This window comes from Equus asinus, chromosome 4, assembly GCF_041296235.1.
Source record: "Equus asinus isolate D_3611 breed Donkey chromosome 4, EquAss-T2T_v2, whole genome shotgun sequence".
Classification (NCBI taxonomy): Eukaryota; Metazoa; Chordata; class Mammalia; order Perissodactyla; family Equidae; genus Equus; species Equus asinus.
The window spans coordinates 20,124,553-20,146,480 of NC_091793.1; the positions used below are offsets into that span (position 1 = coordinate 20,124,553).

General features: G+C 43.3%; 1 protein-coding gene across 1 annotated transcript in view; it reads right to left on the reverse strand.

Moving 5' to 3' along the window:
* MEI1 (meiotic double-stranded break formation protein 1) overlaps nucleotides 1-21,928 on the reverse strand; it is a 69,769-nt gene that overhangs the window by 41,827 nt on the left and 6,014 nt on the right. The window contains exons 5-17 of the mRNA XM_014868455.3: nucleotides 20,275-20,380; nucleotides 19,591-19,794; nucleotides 18,261-18,391; nucleotides 15,364-15,478; nucleotides 14,429-14,545; nucleotides 13,321-13,420; nucleotides 13,059-13,193; nucleotides 9,232-9,346; nucleotides 8,306-8,397; nucleotides 7,362-7,503; nucleotides 5,167-5,278; nucleotides 1,211-1,271; nucleotides 94-191 (exon numbers count right to left, since the gene is read on the reverse strand). Of these exons, the coding sequence (XP_014723941.2) occupies nucleotides 94-191; nucleotides 1,211-1,271; nucleotides 5,167-5,278; nucleotides 7,362-7,503; nucleotides 8,306-8,397; nucleotides 9,232-9,346; nucleotides 13,059-13,193; nucleotides 13,321-13,420; nucleotides 14,429-14,545; nucleotides 15,364-15,478; nucleotides 18,261-18,391; nucleotides 19,591-19,794; nucleotides 20,275-20,380 (1,528 nt within the window). The remainder of the gene's footprint in view (nucleotides 1-93; nucleotides 192-1,210; nucleotides 1,272-5,166; nucleotides 5,279-7,361; nucleotides 7,504-8,305; nucleotides 8,398-9,231; nucleotides 9,347-13,058; nucleotides 13,194-13,320; nucleotides 13,421-14,428; nucleotides 14,546-15,363; nucleotides 15,479-18,260; nucleotides 18,392-19,590; nucleotides 19,795-20,274; nucleotides 20,381-21,928) is intronic.

The following is a 21,928-nucleotide window of genomic DNA, read 5'->3' on the forward strand; positions in this document are numbered from 1 at the left end:
ACTGTACTGACTCACCATCCAGGCAATCAGCAAGACATCCAGACTCTAAAAGATCACCACAACCTCATGAGTGGTCAAACTGCAGTGTCTTACCTTCTTGGGACAGTGGTCCTGTCTTCTCTGGAGCTGAGAGGAGGTTGATGGACAGGTAGTACAGGAAACTGGAACACACCTGGTTTAGGGCTGAGTGACTTACAGGGAGAAGAGGAAGACAGAACACAAGGGAGAACATTGCTGCTTTGGCTGGGACAGCATTATCCCTGCCACGTACCAAGGCACCACTGCTTTGTGCCAGAGCCCAGTGAAATTCTAACCATGGCCCTGGTAGAAGAGGTCCAGACAGGGCTGTGAAAAGTAAATATGGAGCCTACTGCCCACAGCTGTAACTTAGACACTTGGCCCATATAAGCATTCACTAAAAATTTACTGAAAAAAATAAACCAAGGAATACTAAGCTCCACTTTAACAAAACATACAAACAAAAAAGTGCTCCTGCGTCAGGAAAGGGCTGCGTAATATTAGAAAAAGAAGAAGGTGTTGAACCCAAGATGGGCAGTTAAAAAGAACTACAGACATCCAAAATTGTGACTTTGAATCCAGATGGATCCCTGAGTTCTCTCCTGAACGTTGGGTGTTCTATTTAGAGATAGGAAGGAAGAGCTGGATACTGCACTGTAATGACCTTGCAGGTTGTAGGCAGTAACAAATGGAATCTGCCAAGTAAATGCAAAGACAGGTGGCAAATCATAAATGGAAAGGTCCAGAAGGCTGTTCTAGAAACCTAACATGACAGAGACTGAGGTGGCAACCTCTCTAATCTGAACAAGAGAGTTTCTCCTCTGGAATTTCTAGGCTGGCAGCAAACAGAACATTATTCTTTCTTGGTGGACAATGCATTCCTTACTCTCTGAGGGCATCAGTTTCCCTCTTTGTAAAATGAGGGGTTAGACAAATGACCTCCATTCTTCCAGTTTTGATGTAACAGGTGACCATCCAAGTCTCACATGGCATGAGAGCCTTACCAGAATCAGATTAAATAAAAGCTATACAAGCATGTCAAGCTCATACCACCAGTTGCTGAGCAATTTTGACACTGTGTCAATCCCCCCACGGTCCTATGACTAAACCACCCTAGTCAGAAATTTCCACTTGTTCAATCAAGAAGGATGCTGGGCCCTTGGCCACTAATTTTGCCTGGAACCACACATACCTCGGGTCACTGCAGAACCTGGCCTTCAGCTCCAGGGTTAGTTGTATGAAGGATGAGGCAGCTTGGGAAAAGAGGAAAGAAAGCAGAGAGCAGTTTAAACCAGACTGTTAGAGAGATTCCCAAGTCTGGGTGGTACCAAACAGTACTAGTTTTGAAGTCACGCAGACCTGGGTTCAAAATTTGCTCCATCGCTATCTACCAGTGTGACTCTAGAACACTTATTTAACTTCTCTGAGACCCTATACTTCGATATCTATACTTCACAGGTTGCTGTGAAGCTGAGTGAGACAAACGTATGCAGAACATCTAACAAATGCTTAGCTCAGAGTAGGTGCTGAATAACTGTTCATCTTCTTCCTTTCTGAATTATCTTCCACTACATCTGGTACATTTGACAAGGACATAGGAAGGACACATCTGCTTGTTCCATCCCTTCTCCCAATTTTGTTGAAAATAACCCAGTTTCAGATTCAGGAAGAATCAAGGATAGTCACTGCTTTATCCCCATCTCTGAAATGCCTGTGAAAAAGGAGTGGTTCTCAGACCCGAGGTCAGGTAACAGTTTCTGTGTTAGCTGGTGACCCGGCTCCAGGTCCCTGCACTGCCTACCGCTTCCCAGTCTCCCCCAATCCATCTCATCCCGCCCCAAGCCTCTCTGTCAAAACTGTTCTCTATCTTGCCTGTCCTGGACCCCTGTAAAAGCAGGATTCTAGATAAGGAGAATATCAAGAGCTCCCACTGCACCAGCTCCAGTGTTGGGGATAATCTATATCCTATCTTGGGCTTAAAGTATATGGCAGGGAATTAATCCCTCAGTTTCATATCAACTTTCCAGAACAGCAGTTTAATCCATGACTCCCCCGGGAAGGGGGTGCCCACCTTGCACGCTGGAAGGGGTCCTCCTTCCCAGTCTCCTGGGGACCCAGAGTTTCTCCATCCCCTCCTCCAGGTCTCTGTCTGCCTCTTGGCTGGCAGTGCCTGCTTCCCTCTTCTGTCTTGCAGGTTAGGCCTGATCCTGTTCTATCTGGCTTCATGCTGCATAGATCTCCCTGTACACAGCCTTTCTTTACATTCCTTGCTCTCCACAACTGGCCCCCAGAGATCTACACTTCTGAGCTGCACCCATCCAGCACCCCAAGACTGATCCTCTTGGTTCTTGAAGTATGGCAGGCAGGTAGAGTAGACAGAAGGAAGGAAAAGTATATGTCAATTGTCACAATAACTATGGGGTAACAGTCATTCAGGAAATCTACATATGTTATCTCCTTTTAATTCTCATTATTATTACCATGTTCTAGCTGAGGACATTGGAGCTAAGAAAATTAATTTGCCCAATGTCAATAAACAAGTAAGGGATAGGGTAAGAATCCCAACCAACATGTGCTAACGACAAAAGTCCTGCTTTTTTCTCTCTTCCACACAGCCTCCCACCCTCCCCTAGAAGCTCCTACTCACACTTTCTGGGTAGAATAGCTTCCTGAGGGTTTCCTGTGCTCTGTTCCTAAAGAGAACAACAATCCCTCCGAACTGTGACAAGGGACCTCCCCAGGATGGCCGAAACCATCAATCAGAAACTCCCTCAAAATCACAATCAAATTTTCAGACAACTGCAAAAGGCATGCCCCTTGTCTCCCCAGCTCTGGATCCTGACACCTTCTCCTTTCCAAGGACCCTGCTCTGCTGATTACCCATGAGTCTCTCTACTGCTCCTTCCTCTCAGCCACTAATCAGAAAAAGTGTTTCCAGTGTTAGGGAGCAGAAAAACCCTTCCTAACTCCATGTCCCCAACCAATTATATCCCCCATTTTTCACCTCTTTCTCACACCAAACTTATCAAGAGTTGTCTGTCTTACATCTACTGCCTTATCTTGCACTCACTCTTCAACTCACTGGAGTCTGGCTTCCACCTCAATCACTCCACAGAAACTGCTCTGGCCAAGGTCACCAACAGCCTCCATGATACCAACTCCAACAGACATTTTTCAGCCCTCATCTTACTTGACCTCCGGGATGCATTTGACACTCCTACCACTCCCTAATCTATAAAACTCTCCTCACTTGGCTTCCCTAAAGTCATACTCTTCTGGTTTTCTTCCTACCTCTCCAACTGGTCCTTACCAGTGTCCTTTGGAGTCTCCTTCTTCTCCTGACCATTAAACACTGCTCTTGATTTTTGTCTTGGTCCTTTGATCATCTCATTTTACACACTCACTCTTGAGGAATCTCACCTGCTCCACACTAGAGAGTCAGCCCCAAAAGGACAGGAGTCTGTTTTATTCACTGCTGCATCATCAGCCCTAGGACAGTGCCTTTCACATAGTAGGTATCCAATAAATATTTGTTGAATGAATGAAAGGCTGGATGCTGAAGACTTCTATACCTGAAGACCGGATCTCTCCCCTGACCTCAGACTCAGAGTTAATTACGTACCTAACGTCTCCACTGGGACATCTCACAGGCATTTCACACTCACCCTGACCCAAATTGATCACATCCTCTACTGCCTTCCCAAATCAGATCCTCCTCCAGTGATCCTCACTCCATAAAAAATATCACCACCTAGATAGCAGCTGGAAGCCTAGGCATTACCCTGAACCATTCCTTCTCTCTCATGCCCTACATCAAACTGTTCCACGCCCCCAACACTACCTTAGTTCTTATCACCAACCTGAGTTAATGCAAGAGGTTAAACTACTTGCCTCCAATCTTGCTTCCTTCTAACTCAGGGTCCACACTGCTCCAAGAAGGATCTTTTTAAAACAGAAATCTGAGCATGTCACTCCCCTTCTTTAAGACTCAAAGCTCCTAGGATAAAGTCCAAATTCCTCACATGACCAATAAAGTCCTGCATGACTGAGTCCTGGCTACTTCTCTATAGTAAACTTTCCACTGCATGCTACGTGACATTAAATGATAAGAAAAGACATTAAATGATAATGATAAGAGGCAAGCATAGCATAGAGATTAAGAAAGCAGGCTCTAGAGCCAGATTCCCTGAGTTTGAATCCTGGGCACACCACTTCCAGTGTGACCTTGGGAAATTTATTCAACCTCTCTGAGTTTCAGTGTGCTCATCAGCAGAATGAAGATAACAGTACATACTTCCTAGAGTTTTTCCGAGAACTAAATGAATTAATACATGTAAAGCACTTAAAACAGTATCTCACCCCTAGTAAGAATTTAATAAATGCTAGTTATTATTAGTTATTAAATATTACTACCTTTCTCCCTCCTTCCTTTTCTATTTTTGTCTAGCCCTCCTTCTCACTATCACTACCACTTGCTGAGGAAGATAAAGGAAATTCTGACTCTGATTCCCGGGCTTATTCTGCAGATTGAGGTATTTATACAGTGAAAACTGGAGAAGTGGGAAAAGAAGGTTCACATTTAAGAGAGAAAAAATGACTAGAGAAGAAAATAAACAGATGCAAGAAGGCCTGGAGAAGGCTGAATGAGTCATGAGCCATTTGACTCAATTTTAGGAAGGTTCAATTTTAGGAAGGCGTTTCAGTGTATAGGTAGACAGCAGCTTTCACACGGTGCTACCACTCCCCTAGAAGGCATTTGGAAGTAGTTGGGGATGTTTTTCAGTTGTCACAATGACTGGGGGTACTTCTAGCATTCAGTGCTCAGAAGTCAGAGATGCTAAACATTTTGTGACATATGAGGGAATATGGACTATGAGAGTATTGTGGAAAGAGATATATTGTGGGCTCTGAACTGGAACCTCCTTGACATTCTCAGAGAAGTAGCGATAAATTTGAGAACTGCCTTTACAGACTTTTGGTTGCTAGATGATATTCCCTTCCACTTAACACTGGGCAGAGCATGGACATGGATTCTGCCTGAATATGTAAACCTCGCATCCACGGGTTATTCTCTAAGGTCTGAGTACTCTGAGAAGCTGCCTAAGGTGCCTGCCTTCCTCCCAACTTCCACATTTGCCTGCTGCCTACCGAGCTTCTTGGAGAACTTCTCCTTCATGTGGGGAACGATGACAAACAGGCTGTGTAGAATCGACAGGAAAACTTCCATCAAGCCTGGGTGAGTGGCCTCCTCTGAGTGCCTCTGCAAAGAATCAGGAAGGAGAACACAGCCCAGAGGACTGAGCCTCTCAAGAAGAAAAAGCATCGGCAAAGCCGTCATCAAATCTAGCAACAGTAGACTAAAGCTTTTCATGTGAAATGTACAAGACAAGCTAGGGAAGCTGAAGTCACAAGCCTATATCCAAGGCTTACAACTACAACTTAATAAATTGTGTAAGATGGGGCCAGCCCTGTGGCCGAGTGGTTAGGTTTGCACGCTCTGTTTCAGCGGCTCAGGGTTTTGCCAATTCAGGTCCTGGGCACTGACATGGTGCCTCTCATCGGGCCATGCTGGGGCGGCATCCCACATGCCACAACTAGAAGGACCCACAACTGAAAATACACAACTATGTACTGAGGGGCTTTGGGAGAAAAAGGAAAAATAAAATCTTTAAAATAAATAAATAAATTGTGTAAGATACTTTACCTCTCTGGGCCACTGTACCAAAAAGAGTAAAACAAGAATAACAAGACCCATCTCCCAGAAACAAATGAGATCTGATGTGTAAAAAGTGCTTTCTAGACTATAATGCAGAGTGACACTCAGCCATAGTAATAATAATATAGCTTACAAACTGCCTTCAAATTTATTTTTCATGTGATCTATGAACAAAGTCATGAGGCAGCCAGATGTACTAGACAGAGCTCTAAACTAAGAGTAGAGAAACCTGGGTTCTAGTTCAAGCTCTGCACAAAGCCCCTGTGTGCCCCTGGGTCAGACCTCCTCTCCCCTCATGGTGTCTCAGTTCCCTATCTGTAAATAGCTAAGCCCTCAGAGACATTGTTCTTATAGATACCTTTCCTTTAGTTTTTAAAACAAGTTTTTGTTTTTTTAATTAGAAAAATAATACATGCTCATTAAAAAAATGTGTAAAATACAGAAAAGTAGAACGAAGGATAATATAATTCTACGATCTGGCTCTAGATCTAGCTCTAACACTTCATAAATCTAGGAGGAATGAGCAGATGAGGAAACCAACGTGAACTGCTCAAGTGTTACTGTTAGGGCACGCCACCTCAAGAGCCTGGCCTTGCTGGCTCAAAGAACTTCAAGGAAAAGAGGCTCGCTACCCTCAGAACCAGAGGCTGCCTCCCTGCTGCCACCTACTGTTCCCAGTAAAGATTTTGGAAGTGACCTCCCCCCACTAACACAGGACTCTTCAAAGGCTCATAGGATGTCCAAACCTCAAACAGGATAGGACCCATCCAAGGTCATCTGGGCAATCAGCATTTCTGGTTCCTGCTCTTCCTATCACCTCCATCTCAAGTCAGCCCAAAATGAAGCTCTTCCGGACCAGGTCTTTCTTCAGAGCGGCCATCTCTCATTTTACAGAATACACATATATATTCCTTAGGGAAGCCTGGATCACAGACACTCACCGCCGCCCTTTACTAAGCAGAAGGACGCTTGGGTTCAAATCTCAGCACCATCATGCACTTGCTTTATAACCATAGGAACATGACAACCTCATCTTTAAATCAGGGGAAATTATAGAACCTATCTCATAGGGTCATTGGGAGGATGAATTAGGTAATCAATAAAAGGCATTTATCACTCCATAAACATTATATATTTATTATTTTATTATTACTGCTTTACACTTTTTCTTAAGAGCCACCTATTAGTTTTAAAATGAAACACTATACTTTGTTTTTAAAACCAAAGGAAAAGTGGCTGAAAGAACAACCCTGCTGAAAACCTCACAAGGTCCAGTTGAATAGTCACTGCCTTGCATCTCTCAGCCTGGCTCACTCTCACATTCTTCTCTACCGCAAACTTTATACTGGGGGGCTGGCCCGGTGGTGCAGCGGTTAAGTTCACACATTCCGCTTCGGCGGCCCTGGGTTCGCCAGTTCAGATCCCAGCTGCAGACATGGCACCGCTTGGCACGCCATGCTGTGGTAGGCGTCCCACATATAAAAATGTAGAGGAAGATGGGCATGGATGTTAGCTCAGGGCCAGTCTTCCTCAGCAAAAAGAGGAGAATTGGCAGCAGTTAACTCAATGATAATCTTCCTCAAAAAAAACCCAAACTTTATGCTGCCCATGGCTCAGGGGAACCCACCATCACCATGGGGATACACAGGGAGTCACAAGCACTGAGAAGAAATTCTGAGAAGTCCTCCAGGGTGTCTTCTTTCTCGGCAGTGGGAGCTGTGAATGGATTCTCCTGGGCTGAAGGCTCATTCTGGAATTCCACAGCCAACCTGAGAAATCAATGTGTGAGTATATCTACCACCACCTATGCAACATAAAGGTTAGAAGCATCCTGCTAGAGGGATGCTTAAGCTCAGGGTCCAGGGAAAGTATACCTATCAGCAGATCTGAAGAAAATTCAAGAGGCCCCACTAAGGGAGGACCTGGTGCTTGGCTACCTCTCCAGCTTCGTGCTCCCCACCACCTCTCCTGTAACACATGACTCTTCCACTCCACTGAACATACCATGCTGTTCACTGTTTCACATCTCCTTGCCTTTATATATGCTGCTCTACCTGGAATGCCTTCCTCAGATTTGTCACAACCTAATAAATTGCACATATGTACACAAAACTATCTCTTCCCCAAGACACTGTGAGCTCCTTGCGGGCAGAAGCCAATCTGCCTTATCTTTCTACTTTCACTATCTAGCACCAGGCCTGGCACACAGCAGATACAACAAACATTTGTTAATGTGAACTAAATTAATCCAACAAACATTCGGTGAACACCTACAGGGTTAAGTTATTTGGGAAGAGGAATAAAGCTGAATGAAACACAACCTCATTTCACAGTAACAAAAACTTCACTAGGAGGGAATCTTTAGAAACCCCCTCCTCTAGCTACCTGTGCTCAAACCTCCTCCACACACCCCCTCCATACCCTATACACACTCCCACTCCCCGCCCCAGCCAAAGTCCTCTCACTATGCAGCAAAGCATGAGAAGTCAAGTGTTGCTTCTAGAACTTCATCCTTTGTCTGAATCCCTTCTACCTCCACACTACTGCCTCAAACCACAGAGGGCCCCTCACCTGCAGGCATTTCTAAATCCCTCCAGAGTGCTCAGGAGGAACTTTCCCCTTCGAAGAATGCCCTTCTCCAAATCTCTGCTGGAGGCATGGCCCTGAGGTGAGAAGAAGAGAGGGGAACCTATTGGTCAAGTGAGTACTCTGTGTCCCAGTCTGTGCTACAGACTTCTTCCTGTCACAAAATCTGGCGTTCCCATATACCTAACACTTTCCAGGGGATCTTGTTTATATCCTCACAAATCTAGCCATCTGATAGCTCTTTTGAAAAATAGTAGAAGGGAACCTTAACCACCTGTCTCCCTGTGAACCACAGAAGGCTGTCATAAGCTGGGGGACATAAGCCTAACTGGCTGTGATACCCATATTAGTTTCTCCAAAACACATGAAAATCCCCACCCTATCAGGTGTGAAGAGCTTAGTTTCCAAAGTCAATCCAAAAGACATAATCAGCATTCACATTAACAGTATCCTTCCTGATATTTTAAGTCCATGGGCCATTAGAAGCCAACAATTCCAACACATTGCACATTGGTCAGATTCTTTCTAAGATTCTAGTGAATCCAGCCTTGAATAATTTTGTGAGCATGTTTACCATACCTGCTTGGATGATATAAAAGACAAAGTGTGTAGTAGGCTTGCGTACAAACACCCTAGGGTTTACTATCCAAACTCAGATACTTGCTCGTTTTTGACCTTAGAGAAAAATTATTTAACCCCTGTGGTTTGAGTTTCCTAATCTGTAAAAACAAGGATAGCAATTACTAAGGCTCACAGCCTTGCAGTTAGGGAAAAAATAACATCTCATTGTAGGTGTGTATACATGCGAAAAAGCTATAAAGTGGCATATAAATGTAAGGCAATGTACTAATTATCTTGTAAAAACACATTACAGCATGATCTCCAGAAGAAGCAGGCTGCAGTGCACTGACCAGGAGCCTCCTGTTCAGCGGAGTCTGGGAAAAATCTGCACACCGGCTCAGCATGGCTTCAAGTAAGGCCCGCAGTTCCCTGTACTGCACAGGTAGAGCACTCTGATGGTCCTTCCTGCATCCAGAAAGACAAAGGCAGGTTTAGGGCAAGGTAAGGGTACTCTAAGATACCCTCAGGTTCTTGGGCGATGGAGGGTAGTGTGGTGGATCAGAACACAGGTCCAGGATCTGATCTGATAAAAATCTTTGCTCCAACACTTATCCAGCTACATGACTTTGTACACAGCCTTCATCCCCTCTAATCTTCAATTTCCTCACCTATTAAACGAGAGTTAATAGTACTCCCCTCAGAACTGTTCTAAGGATCAAATTACATAATGTATGTCAAGCACTTAACACGATGCTTAATAGACGGTAAGTCCTTATAAATAACAGCTATGGCTGTTCTTATTGTTACTAAGGATACAGAGGGTTTTCTCACTGAGAAGGGCCTCCTGGTGAAAGAAGTACCATCTAGAACTAAAGGTGCATCGATGTGGAAAGTCATGCTTAGGGTCCATTTGAACCCTCACATTCTATAGACTCAGAAGAGGCCAGAGTCACTGACTAGTCTAATTCTGAGCTCCAAGAGGTCAGGGACCAATTCCATCTTTTCACTTTACCTAAACAGAGCTGGACGCATTGTAAATTGATACTAAATAAAAAAGACGTTAAGTGAATGAATGACAGGCTAGGGGACATAAGTCAAGTTTGAGAGGGTATAAGGTAGCTGTGTTGGTTATCTAGGGATGTTGTAACAAATTACCACAAACTTTGTGGCTTAAAACAACAGAAATTTACTCTCTCATCGTTCTGTGTGTTAGAAGTCGGAAATTAAGGTGTTGGCTCCTTCTAAAAGCTCTACAGAAGAATCTTGCCTTGCCTCAGCTTCTGGTGGTTCCCAGCAATCTTGTCATTCCTTGGCTGGTAGCTGCATCATTCTAATTTCTGCCTCTGTCTTCATGTGGCTGTCTTCCCTCTGTGTATGTCTGTCACTATATGTCCAAATACCCCTCTCCTCATAAGAGCACCAGTCATTGGATTTAGGAGCCCACACTGGATGACCTCATCATAAGTTAATTATATCTTGGTGGGCATGAATTTTAGAGGGATGCTATTCAACCCAGGGCAGTAACTAAGGAGAAACCTATGTTGACCCTCTTCTCTGGGTCTTTTCTGAACACTGAGAGTAATCTGTTGGATCTTCTAACAGGCACTCAGTTAATTGTATACAGTTAAGGCTTGATTTTCCCTTTCCTTCTTCATTTCTGGAAGCTCTAACTTTCTACCCTACACTGATCGTCAGGCCCTGCTTCCAAACTCTTTAAATTCTTTTCAGTAGTTCTCACTCCTCCTTCCAGTTGTGCTTCCCAGAGACCCTCTGAACCACTCTACCTCAGAGGGTCCACTTCAGTAAACATTCTGGGAAATTAAAATCATCTAAGGATGAATAACTAGCCCCCTACCTATCGCTCTCCACAGTTCTGACCCAACTAGCTTTCCAGGTTCTTCATGTACTACTCCCCTCCACACAACCTGCTGGCCACACTGGCTACTGTTCCCTCAGTAATCCCTAAACTTTCCCACTCACATGTTTTGGTCAACCATGGTCTTTCCACCAATCTAAATCTCTCTCATCCCTCATTGCACAGTTCAAATACCACCTCCTGCCTGAAAGATGCTACCAGTGCCTCTTAACACGGACCTCCTGGGAGACTTCCACCTCTGTATGGGTAACTCTGATTGACATTGCTCTCATTCTATGCCTTTTTTACCCTGTTGATTTACTCATCTCACTCTCCCTGGGATTCATGCCCAAGATTCAGAGATTCAAATCCAGGAAAGGACAGAAGGGAAAAAGAGACAGACTGACGTTATTGTAATGTAAATGCTATTTTTTGTTTCAATTTTTAGAACCAAGAGTCAAATCACAAAGATTTAACTAGGGCTACAGAAGAGACTATAAATATTAACGACCTTTACAATGTAAAATTAAAGGCATAGTTGACTGACATTGAGAAGTAGAAGGTAGGGAGGAGAGGGGAAAGGAAGAGCTGGGGTGCTAATGTACTCAGCTAACCATGTGGGGAGCCAAGAGATACTGCCTCAAGTTAAGGGAAGAAGAAATATAAGCTTTAAGTATCTAACAGTTTGAAGACACAAAATATTAACTAGCAAAAATGCTGAGGAAGGGGCCAGCCCTGTGGCCGAGTGGTTGAGTTCGTGCACTCCGCTTTGGCGGCCCAGGGTTTCGCTGATTTGGATCCTGGGCGCGGACATGGCACCGCTCATCAAGCCATGCTGAGGCGGCATCCCATATGCCACAACTAGAAGGACCCACAACTAAAAATATACAACTATATACCAGGGGGCTTTGGGGAGAAAAAGGAAAAATAAAATGTTAAAAAAAATGCCAAGGAAACGTAGAGAAGACAAAATAATGTGAGCTAAATCTTGGTCTTTCTTACTGGTAAGTCAATGAATAATGTCCTAAATTGACAAATAAAGAAACAGCATTAAAAGCATATTGTTTAGATTTAGGGAGATAATCACCAGAACTAAAACCCAAATGGGTTAAAATTAGTTTCCCTTAGGAAGTGGGGACAGGAGACTGTTCCTTTTCCTTATAAACCTTCTGTATATTTTATTTTTTACTATTTGAATATATTACTTTGCTAGATTTTAAAAGGGAAAACATGGAAACAAAAGTTACTATATAAATACATATGAGTTTCCTCCATCACTTTTTCCCAGGATATCAAGCACCTTGCTAAGGAATAATTTCCCATCTTGACACTAGGATCTCTTAGTTTCACCATCCATTTTAACATCTTTCATTCATATACTGACTATCTATTAGGAGCGAGGCATATAGCAGTGAAAAAACTGACATGGTCTCTGATCTGTTTGTGATAATATTATGGTGCAAGAGAGACACAGAGAAAATGAATAAACAAAAAGTATGAAGTGTTTGGCAAGTGCTATAATAGCCTAATGGGTCAATTAAGGAAGGATGCTCTGAATGAGACTTGAATGATGGGAAGAAGCCAGTCATGCAAAGATTTAAGAGAAGAGTATTTTAGACAGAAATCAATTAGCAGAAAGGAAGTGGGGGAAAAGTCTGGACTAAAACAAAGACTGAGATTAAGAAAAAATACATCCATGAAATAAATACAGAATAAAATGCTATTAAAAAACGCAGTCGGGGCCAGCCCAGTGGCATAGTGGTTAAGTTTGCGCAGCCCAGGAGTCATGGGTTCGGATCCCAGGCACAGATCCACACACTGCTTATCAAGTCATGTTGTGGTGGCGTCCCACATATAAAACAGAGGAAGATTGACACAGATGTTAGCTCAGCAACAATCTTCCTCAAGCACAAAGAAGAAGATTGGCAACAGATGTTAGCTCAGGGCCAGGCTTCTTTACAAAAAAAAAAAAAAATGCAGAGATTTGGAAAGAACTCTTCCAAATTAAAAATACTAAAGCAGAAATAAAAGACTCAGTAGAAGAATTGAAAGACAAAGTCAAGAAAATCTCCCAGAAACTAGTGGATAACAACAAAGAGATTAAAAACTGTCAGAAAACAAAGAAAATTAGAGGACCAGCTCAGGATCCAACATCTGAAAGGCAGTTCCAGAAGCAGGAACAGAGTAAATTGAGTAGCAGAAAGAAAAAATTCCAGAAAACTTCCCTGACGTAATGGAGAAGTACCCTCTGGAAGCCGCCCTGGCCTTGACAGGCCCTCAGGTACATGCAGGGATAAATCTCATCCTGCCTGGGTCTCTCACCTCAGAAAGGCAGAAGTGGCCTTCACTGCCTCAGTAGCCACCTCCAGCACTGGGCTGCTCACTGCCACTTGGAGAGCACGGTTAGCATCTCTGCAGATGGCTGAGCTTGTGAACAGCTTGATCTCCTCTGGCTGCCTGAGAAGTGGCAAATGAGAAATGAGTGAGTGAACTCTTATTACTCACCCTATCAGGAATAAACACTTCACTTCTTTCCTTCTCTGGTCTGGCCCTTACAGGCCTGACGCTCCACTGCTTTGCTCACCGAGTCAGGATCTCAGCAAAGAGCAGCAGGCCCTGCTTGTGCAGCTCTGTGTTGTTCGTCCTCAGGCTTCCCTGTAGGCTCCTCACCACCGACTCGATCCCTACGTCAAAGTGACATGGCAGAGGCCAGGGATCAGTGTTTGGTAATTCCTTCACTGCCTGCCCAGGAAAGGTAAGAGGCTCTGGACAGCACATATTTGCTGGAGGCCCCTCATGGAGGGGCCCTGACAAGTTGAGCTCATGGAATGGGACTGTGAGATTTTCGAGGGCAAGCCCTTATCTGATTTATCTCTCTCTCCTGAAACACAGCACATGCCATAGCACAGGCCCTAGTACTCAAGGTATTTAGTGAATGCTTAATGACTGAACTGCACCTTCTCCACTAGACACACTCCTGTTCCTCCTCAAAGAATCAGGTCAGACCTCCACTCCTCCAGGAAGCCTTCCCTGATCCACTCAGGCAGAGCTGTGGGCCTCCCCTGAGCTCTCATACCTCTTGTACTTCCCTCTAGCAGAACCCTAATCAGTTTGCTTATCTCTCTCTCCCCTTCCAGAGGACAGGGACCATGTTATATGTACCTCTAAATCTCCAGGTCCCAGCCTGGTACCTGACATAAAATAAGAACAGAGAATATAAAATGAATGAATGAATGTGCCCAGTCTAAAAATTCAGATGTGATATAAAAAGTCCCAGACAAGGAAAGTACCACCAGGAAGGAAAAGAAAGGGACAGTTTCAAGAAACATTGAAAGGATGAATCAGCAAACCTTAGGGACTAACTAGTTGGAGAGATATCTGGGGCACAAGAAAAGACTGAATCCAAGGCTGAGTAAAGTTGCTCTTAAGGTGCAACAGGAATTCATCTAGTGGCTAATAGGAGTGCCCGTCTCTTGCTAAATATATATACATCTGCTAATCAGTGAAGAGAAGAACTGTTTGGATATCACTGATTGTACATGGGATATGGTAATGAGTTTGGGCTGATGGAAATGATCAGGCCCAGCACCCCATCCAAGGTGTAGGAGACCCTCCCCATCACTGCTGCTGCTACCCAACCTCAAAGTGCTGTCCACCTGACCCAGAGCTAGTATAGGACAGCCATTACCCACCGTACACCGTGTGGCACTTGGAAAAGAAGAGTGGCTCTTCTGCCAGGAGTATCAAGCAGTTGTAGCTGGACCAGACAAGCACTTCGTTGGAAGAGGAAAGATGCTCAAAGAGGAACTCTGGCCGGGGAGAAGGGGAGAAAACAATAAATGACAACTGTGTAATCATGATCCCATAACTAATGCTAGGGCCTTGGATTTATTCAACATCTCACACGTGTTACTTCATTTGTTCACACATCCTTTCCAGAAGACATTATCAGCAATTCACAAATAAACTTGGAAAATGCCCTCAGGGTATGGTCTAACCTCATCTTTCTAACAGACGGGGAAACTGAGACCCGGAGAGAGGTATTGTTAGTGGTGGAGGTAGGACTGGAACTCAAGTCTCCTAATTCTCAAGATGGGTAGCAACAGGATACAGAGAAAAGTTTTTAGAGCCAGAGAGACTTGAGTTTATACCCCTTCTCTGTCAATGAAAGCCTTGTCGATTTAAAGCAATTATTTCCCTTCTCTCACCCTCAATTTCCTTATCCATAAAAAAGAAAAGATGAGGCAACATTTACAACACACCTCAGGACACATTTCCTGGCTCATAATAAGCCTTCAGGAAACATCAATTGCCCTCGCCCTCCTAGTCCACAAGTCTTTCCACCACCCCACACTAGGTGTTTATTCATATAAATAGATGGTTAAATAAATGACAAAGATCAGTAACAAACTGCTCAAGGTCATGTAAGAAATCTGTAGCAAGAGGATTCAGACTTTACGAGGACCGCTTCCTAAAGTCTGTCATGTACAACTGAACCTGCCAACAACACATCCCTCCAGTATGCATTATCAAAGAACCCCCGACAGGACTGCTGCTGGTATGATTCGAGGGTCTCCCGTCAGAACTTTGGGGTCCTTGGAGGAGAAGATTAGAAGGAGTCCCCTACCTGGGATATCAGCATGGATGAAGGCTGAGGCATGCTTCGCTGGGGAGTGGACCAGCACCGCAGTTATACAGTGGGCACTGGCTACCTGCAGAGTCTCATCTCTAGAGAGGAGAAGCTGGAGAAACAGGCAGCAGAAGTGCCACAGTCACAGCACTGACAGGACCAGAGGGAAGTGGCCTCAGGGCAGGAGCCTAATTTGTGTCTGGGTCCCTCCTACACTACAGGGCGCCAGGCACAAGGATGGTGCTCAGGGAGAGCAGTTATGTATTATGGAAAGGAGTTTCTGTGAACAGCAGCAAATGAGAAACAGAGTAAAAGAACACAATGGCACTCAAAGAATACTAAAATCGTCACCAAGTAGGGCTCAGACCTTCACTGACAAAAGTACTTTCACAGCCCTTATCTGGTTTCGATGTTTGCCACAAGCCTGAGATATAACAAGGAAAGGTTCTACTATAAGCCTCACTTTACAGAGTGTGCAGAAAAGAGTTAACATAGCAGACTGGGGACTGTTTTCCTTAGAAAGGCCTGCCTGCAAGGTTGGCCATTGACTGGATTTGGGAAGTTAGGTTTCAGGAGAGTTCCCCCCACTCTCAGAACTGATAAGAGTGGCACACTGTGACAAACTATTTGTATACACTAAACTATTTGTACAAACAATGTAGCTTATGCTCAGCACCTGCTTTCTTTCTAGGAGTCTAGAATTTTGGTGTGTGCTAGGCAAAGGGTACCTACGTGGTGAGCCAGTGCCCCAAAAACCTTGGCAGTGAGACTCTAGTGAGGTTCTCTGGTAGGCAACATTTCACACACGGTGTCACAGTTCATTGCTGGAGGAATAAGGTGCCTCCTGTGTGACTCCACTGGGAGACTCTTGGAAGATTGTGCCTGGCTTTCCCCTGGACTTCATCCCATGTGCCTTTTCCCTTTGCTGATTTTGCTTTGTATTCTTTCACTGTAATAAATCATAGCTGTGAGTATGACTATACACTGAGCCCTGTGAGTCCTCCTAGCGAATCACTGAACCTGGGGTCTTCTTGGGGAGCCTCAACACAGAGGAAGGACTTATAAAGCTCACTGAGGTTAAGTCACTTACCCTAGGCCACACAGCGAATAAGTGGCAAATCTAAGGCAGAAACCAGGTCAGTCATGTCCAAATCTAGGAGTCTTCCCACAACTGAGATGCCTCCCTCATCAAAATTTTAGATCAAGTTTCTCCTGTGCTCAAAACATTTCAATGAATTTCCATTATACTCTAAATAACATCCAAACTCCTGCTGGACACCAGAGCTATCAGGAGTCCCTATAACATTTTCAGAAATCAAGGAAAGAGTTAACTGCAACAACAGATTTTAAATGTAGTAGAAACTGGCCTTCTGGTGGGAAAATGATGAGTAGAAGATATATTAGATGGTTAAAGAGGAAGACACAGGAGCGTGTGCCTGGTTTTGGAGCTTCCAAGGAAAAGGACCAAATCACACTCACAGCTGGTAGAGATGCATCTGAGGGCTGCAAGCTTAACCCCATCTCAGTCATGTTGACTTAAAAATGGACACATAAAAAACCTTTCTGTTAGTATGCAAAGGAGTTTCTAGATATTAACCTTTATCTTGTTCTCTTTTATATAGGAAATGACATGTATTTTAAGACACTACTGATATAAGGCAAACCATTATATTATGTACCACTAAGAAAAAAAAAAGAGCTATAATTAAACTATGACACACCATTGGTAGTAAAATGTCTCCCAATTTCAGAGCTGTTAAAATGTGAAAAAAAAAATGTCTTAGAAAAATGATTGGGGCCAGCCCCGTGGCCCAGTGGTTAAGTTTGCGCACTCCCCTTCAGTGGCCTAAGGTTTCGCCGGTTTGGATCCTGGCACCAACATGGCACTGGTCATCAGGCCATGCTGAGGTGGTGTCCCACATGCCGCAACTAGAAGGACCCACAACTAAAAATATACAACTATGTACTGGGGGGATTTGGGGAGAAAAAGAGAAAAAAAAGGAAAAAGAAAAATTATATTTAACCATTAAGCAAAACAACGAGTCTTGGTTTAAAATGTATATTCCTTATTTTGTTGAGAAAGAAACACTCCAATCTTATTTTTCCATCATAAACAAAATTAACTACAAAAAATGTATCTTTAAAAAAATCCTAAATTCTTACCATGACCTATCAGGACTTGCATGACTTTCCCTGCTTAACCTCCAGCCTCATCTTGAGCCGCTTCACTTCACCTCCCGCTCACCCTCCTATCCCACCGGCCTCCATCTGTTTTTGGAACACATCAGGCACTTCCCTTCCTCTGGCCTTTACTTGCTATTCCCTCTGCCTGAAACTTTAGTGAACTTTTCTGCCCACTCTTTGTATCACTGGCTTACTCACTCACTCACTTACTTACTTACTTTATTTATTTACTTTCAGCTTCACTAAAGTATAATTGATCACTGGTTACTTTAATTCTTCAAGTGTCAGCTCAAATGTCAACCCTTCAGAGAAACCCTGCCCGATCACTCAATCTGTAGACAGCTTTCTTCATACTATCTCATCTCCTCTTTATTTCTTTTACAGCACTTATCACAATCTATAATTACTTTACTTATTCATTTACTTGTTTATTATTTGCCTTATCCCTAAAACAACTGAGGTAGCTTTGTTTCTATTACTACATGTATTTTCTATTCTCAAGCAGCCCAGATGTGAAGGGGAAGATGTGGATATAAGAGTTCATGACTGAAAAAAACCTACTTTGGGTCTTCTAACAGCATATGTTTTGGCCAGTAAGAAAATACTGTGGAAATTCCAGATAGAAAGAATGGTGGATGAGGACAAGGCTCAGGAGGTGTTCAGGTTCCCATGTTATTGAAGCTAGAGACCAGGAATCACAAGACAACTACCTTTTTGAGCACCAAAGGCAGTGAGGTCTCTCCTAGTGGCACCTCAGCACTCTCATTACTTTCTGCCAGCACAGACTTCTTCATGATCATGGACACAAAGAGATCATACTTCAGCAGCTGCCTCAGCAAACCTAGAAAATGAAGAGGTTAGGAAGTGAGGCAAGAGGAGCACAGGCACCAGAGTATGCCCAACATAGCCCCTCATATATCTCCTAGAAATTTCATGCCTCCACACATATTCCTAAGTATTTTATTCTTTTTAATGCTATTGTAAATGGGATTGTCTTCTTAGTTTCTTTTTCAGACAGTTCATTGTTGGTGTATAGAAACACAACTAATTTTGTATCCTGCAACTTTACTGAATTCATTTATTAGTTTTAACAGTTTTTTGGTGGAGTTTTTAGGGTTTTCTATAAATAAGATGACATCATCTGCAAACAGAGACTATTTTATTTCTTCCTTTATGATTTTAATGTATTTTTAATTTCTTTTTCTTGCCTAATTGTTCTAGCCAGGGCTTCTAGTACTATGTTGAATAGAATCCCGCCCTTTTCTGTGCAACCTCCATGACAGCACTTACCACACTGGACTATGAGCTCCTTCAGAATAGAGCTTGGGTTTGACCATCTTTATGACCCCAGAGCCTAGCACAGGGCCTGGCACAGAATGAATGCTTACTATGTGTAGCTGTACTGTTCATAACAGAGTTCTTGGCCAAAACTGTGAAAGTAAACTATTGTTATCCACAGAGTATGCTTTTTCCTCCAGCTTCGGCTCTGGAGCAGGCCCTCACCCAGTCACCAATCACAGTACCCATTTACTCTGTCCAAAATATAAAAGCTCCCTGCTCAGAAGCATTTGATAGATCTTGTGTACTTAGGTAATCAAGTAGCAGGAGAAGAGGCTGAAAGGGTACACTGGGGCTCCTAAGGAGCCTCAAATAACAAGCAGAGAAACCTGGAGATCACCCTGGAGGCCAGAGGGAGCCATAGATGATTTTCCAAATAGGAAACTGACAGGACGTGAGCTGTGCAGTGTGAAGATTAACTTGGCAGCAAGTACAGGATGCACCAGGGCAGGCAGTAAAGACTGGAGGCAGAAAAATTGCTGTCCCACTTTCTTTCCTCTTCTCCTTCCAAAGGAAACATTTGTAAGATGCCACACCAACTCTAGGCATCTTTTGCAATCTGTGCATCTTATCTCCCAAACCTATGGCTTCTACCCTTTGCAAAGCAGCAAACTTCCCCACCACTAGAGAGCCAATATCTCAAGTCCTCAAGCAAAATCTCAAAAGTTTTCTCTCTCTTTTCTCCCCAGTCCCATGTCTTACCCAAGCAGTTTATCTGTAGCTCCTTTGTCTGGGCACCATCCAGGGTGGAAAGGAAAAGAGGACACAGCTTCTCCCGGAAATGGCCTGAAAGCATCTCAGCTGCCATTGGTGAGGAGTACAGCTTCCCATAGAGGTAACAGACAGAAGCTTGCACCCCTTCATTAGGGTATACTAAACCTCTCAAGAGATGTTCCATCAGGTTACCTGTCCAGAGAACAATCAAGGGGCTGGGGGAACCTCACAATGTCTACTGGCTATATGAAAATCCAAACTGTTGCCCGCAGTGGGGTAGTAACTACAATCCCCCATAATAAATGATTTCTGGGCCCTTAGTAAAAAGGGAAAACCAAGGTTTAGAAATACTTATTTGCATTTTACTGAAGGAAAAATGTGCATCTATATTCCAGAATTAATTCCTCCTTCTACCCAAAAGAAAGGTTCATAGTAGGTACTTAATTAGTTTGTGTTAATGTAATGAATAGAAATTGTCCAAGACCAGAGTTGAGAAACACTTTTCAAATTGGCCAACATAGAGCACATTTTGCAGATGTGGAAAAGCCTAGAGAAGAAAAGTAATGACTTCCCAGGCGTATGGGAATGGACCCATACATTGGACCACCCAGATGGAAGTGTGATCAAAGCAGGTGAAAGGGTAGTGGCAGCTCTTTCCCAAAGGTCACTCACCATGCTCCATTACAAGCTTGTCTGCCAGAGCAGGGATGGCATCCACCAACTTGCCGAGAAGGGTCAAGGTGGACAGGCTGCCTCGCATGGAGGGCATGTTGCACAGCTGCAGAAAGTGAATACACTCTGCTCTATAAATTAGGATCAGGATAGATCTTTTACCAAAATTTATCTTGCCCTATCCACACCAAAGCCTGTATTGTGCCTGTCTCTCACCACAATCAGTAATCAGCTTCTTTAGCTAAGTGTCTGCCTCCCCTATCACACTGGGAAGCCCCTAAAGAAAGGGACTGAGTCAGATTCCTGTCAGAGTCCTCAGTACCCAGCTCAGTACATGTTTGTTAAACTGAATTAAAATTAGCATATTTTGCCTCCTATAGAGCCAGAGGGGTAAAAGTTAGGAATGTGACAAAGACAGAATTCTGGATCAGTGGGAAAAAAATAAAAATAAAAATAAAAATAAAAATAAAAATAAAAAAAAATATATATATATATATATATATATATATACACTAGTATTATCATCATTAATTTAGCTACTATTATTGAACACTCTATTTGCCAGGCACTATGCTTGATGCTTTACAGGGAGAGTTGATATATATTTCACCTTTTCTATTGACTAGGTACAGCACCTTAAATAAGAGTCTTAACTTCCCTGGCGGGAAATAATAATAGTACCAACTTCATGCGGTTGTTGGGAGGAGTGAATAAGATATTGCATGTAAAGCATGCAACACAGTGTCTAGCATATAGAAAGTGCTCAAAAGCATTAAGTGGGGGCCGGCCCTGTGGCCAAGTGATTAAGCTCGTGCGCTCCGCTTCGGCAGCCCGGGGTTTTGCCGGTTCGGATCCTGGGTGCGGACATGGCACCGCTCATCAAGCCATGCTGGGGCAGCATCCCACATGCCACAACTAGAAGGACCCACAACTAAAAATACACAAGTATGTACCGGGGGGCTTTGGGGAGAAAAAGGAAAAATAAAATCTTAAAAAAAAAAGTGTTAAGTGGCATCATCATAATGATAAGTACTGATGCGTATAATTATAAATTCAATCTGATATATTAATCATATGCAGAGTAATTATAATGATACAATTTAATATAATTTATAATTAAATGTTGCTCTTGATGGTGTTAAGATGAACATTTGTCTTCCCTTTGCAAAAAAATAAAAAGTGATTCTGATATTATTCCTAAATCTTAAATACAATGCAAAAGCTGCATCCTTAATTGATATCTTTGACTACATTGAAGAAAGTAGGTTAAACATAGCTACTCAGTGCTTACCGTAGATGTTGACGAAAGCAAATGCCTTCAGTACAAAATACTGTATACTATTCAAACCAAATAAAAATACTAAGCTAAGACATGGTGAACATATTTCCTAGATAAATTCAAGGAAATCTGTATTGTATTTAGGAGGATATAGAGAATGGCCATTGGATGATTATGCCAAAAAGATGGGACTTCACCACATCAAGGCAGCATTTGGGAGATTGAAAGAGGAAGGAAAGAAGCTGCAAAGAGTACTGGAGCAGGATCAGAAGACCCAGGCCCCAGCTCTAGCTCTGCCACTGACTCAATGACCTCAGGCAAGTCCCTCTGGATTTCAATCTCTCCATCTATCCAAAGAAGGGCTGGCCCAGCTCT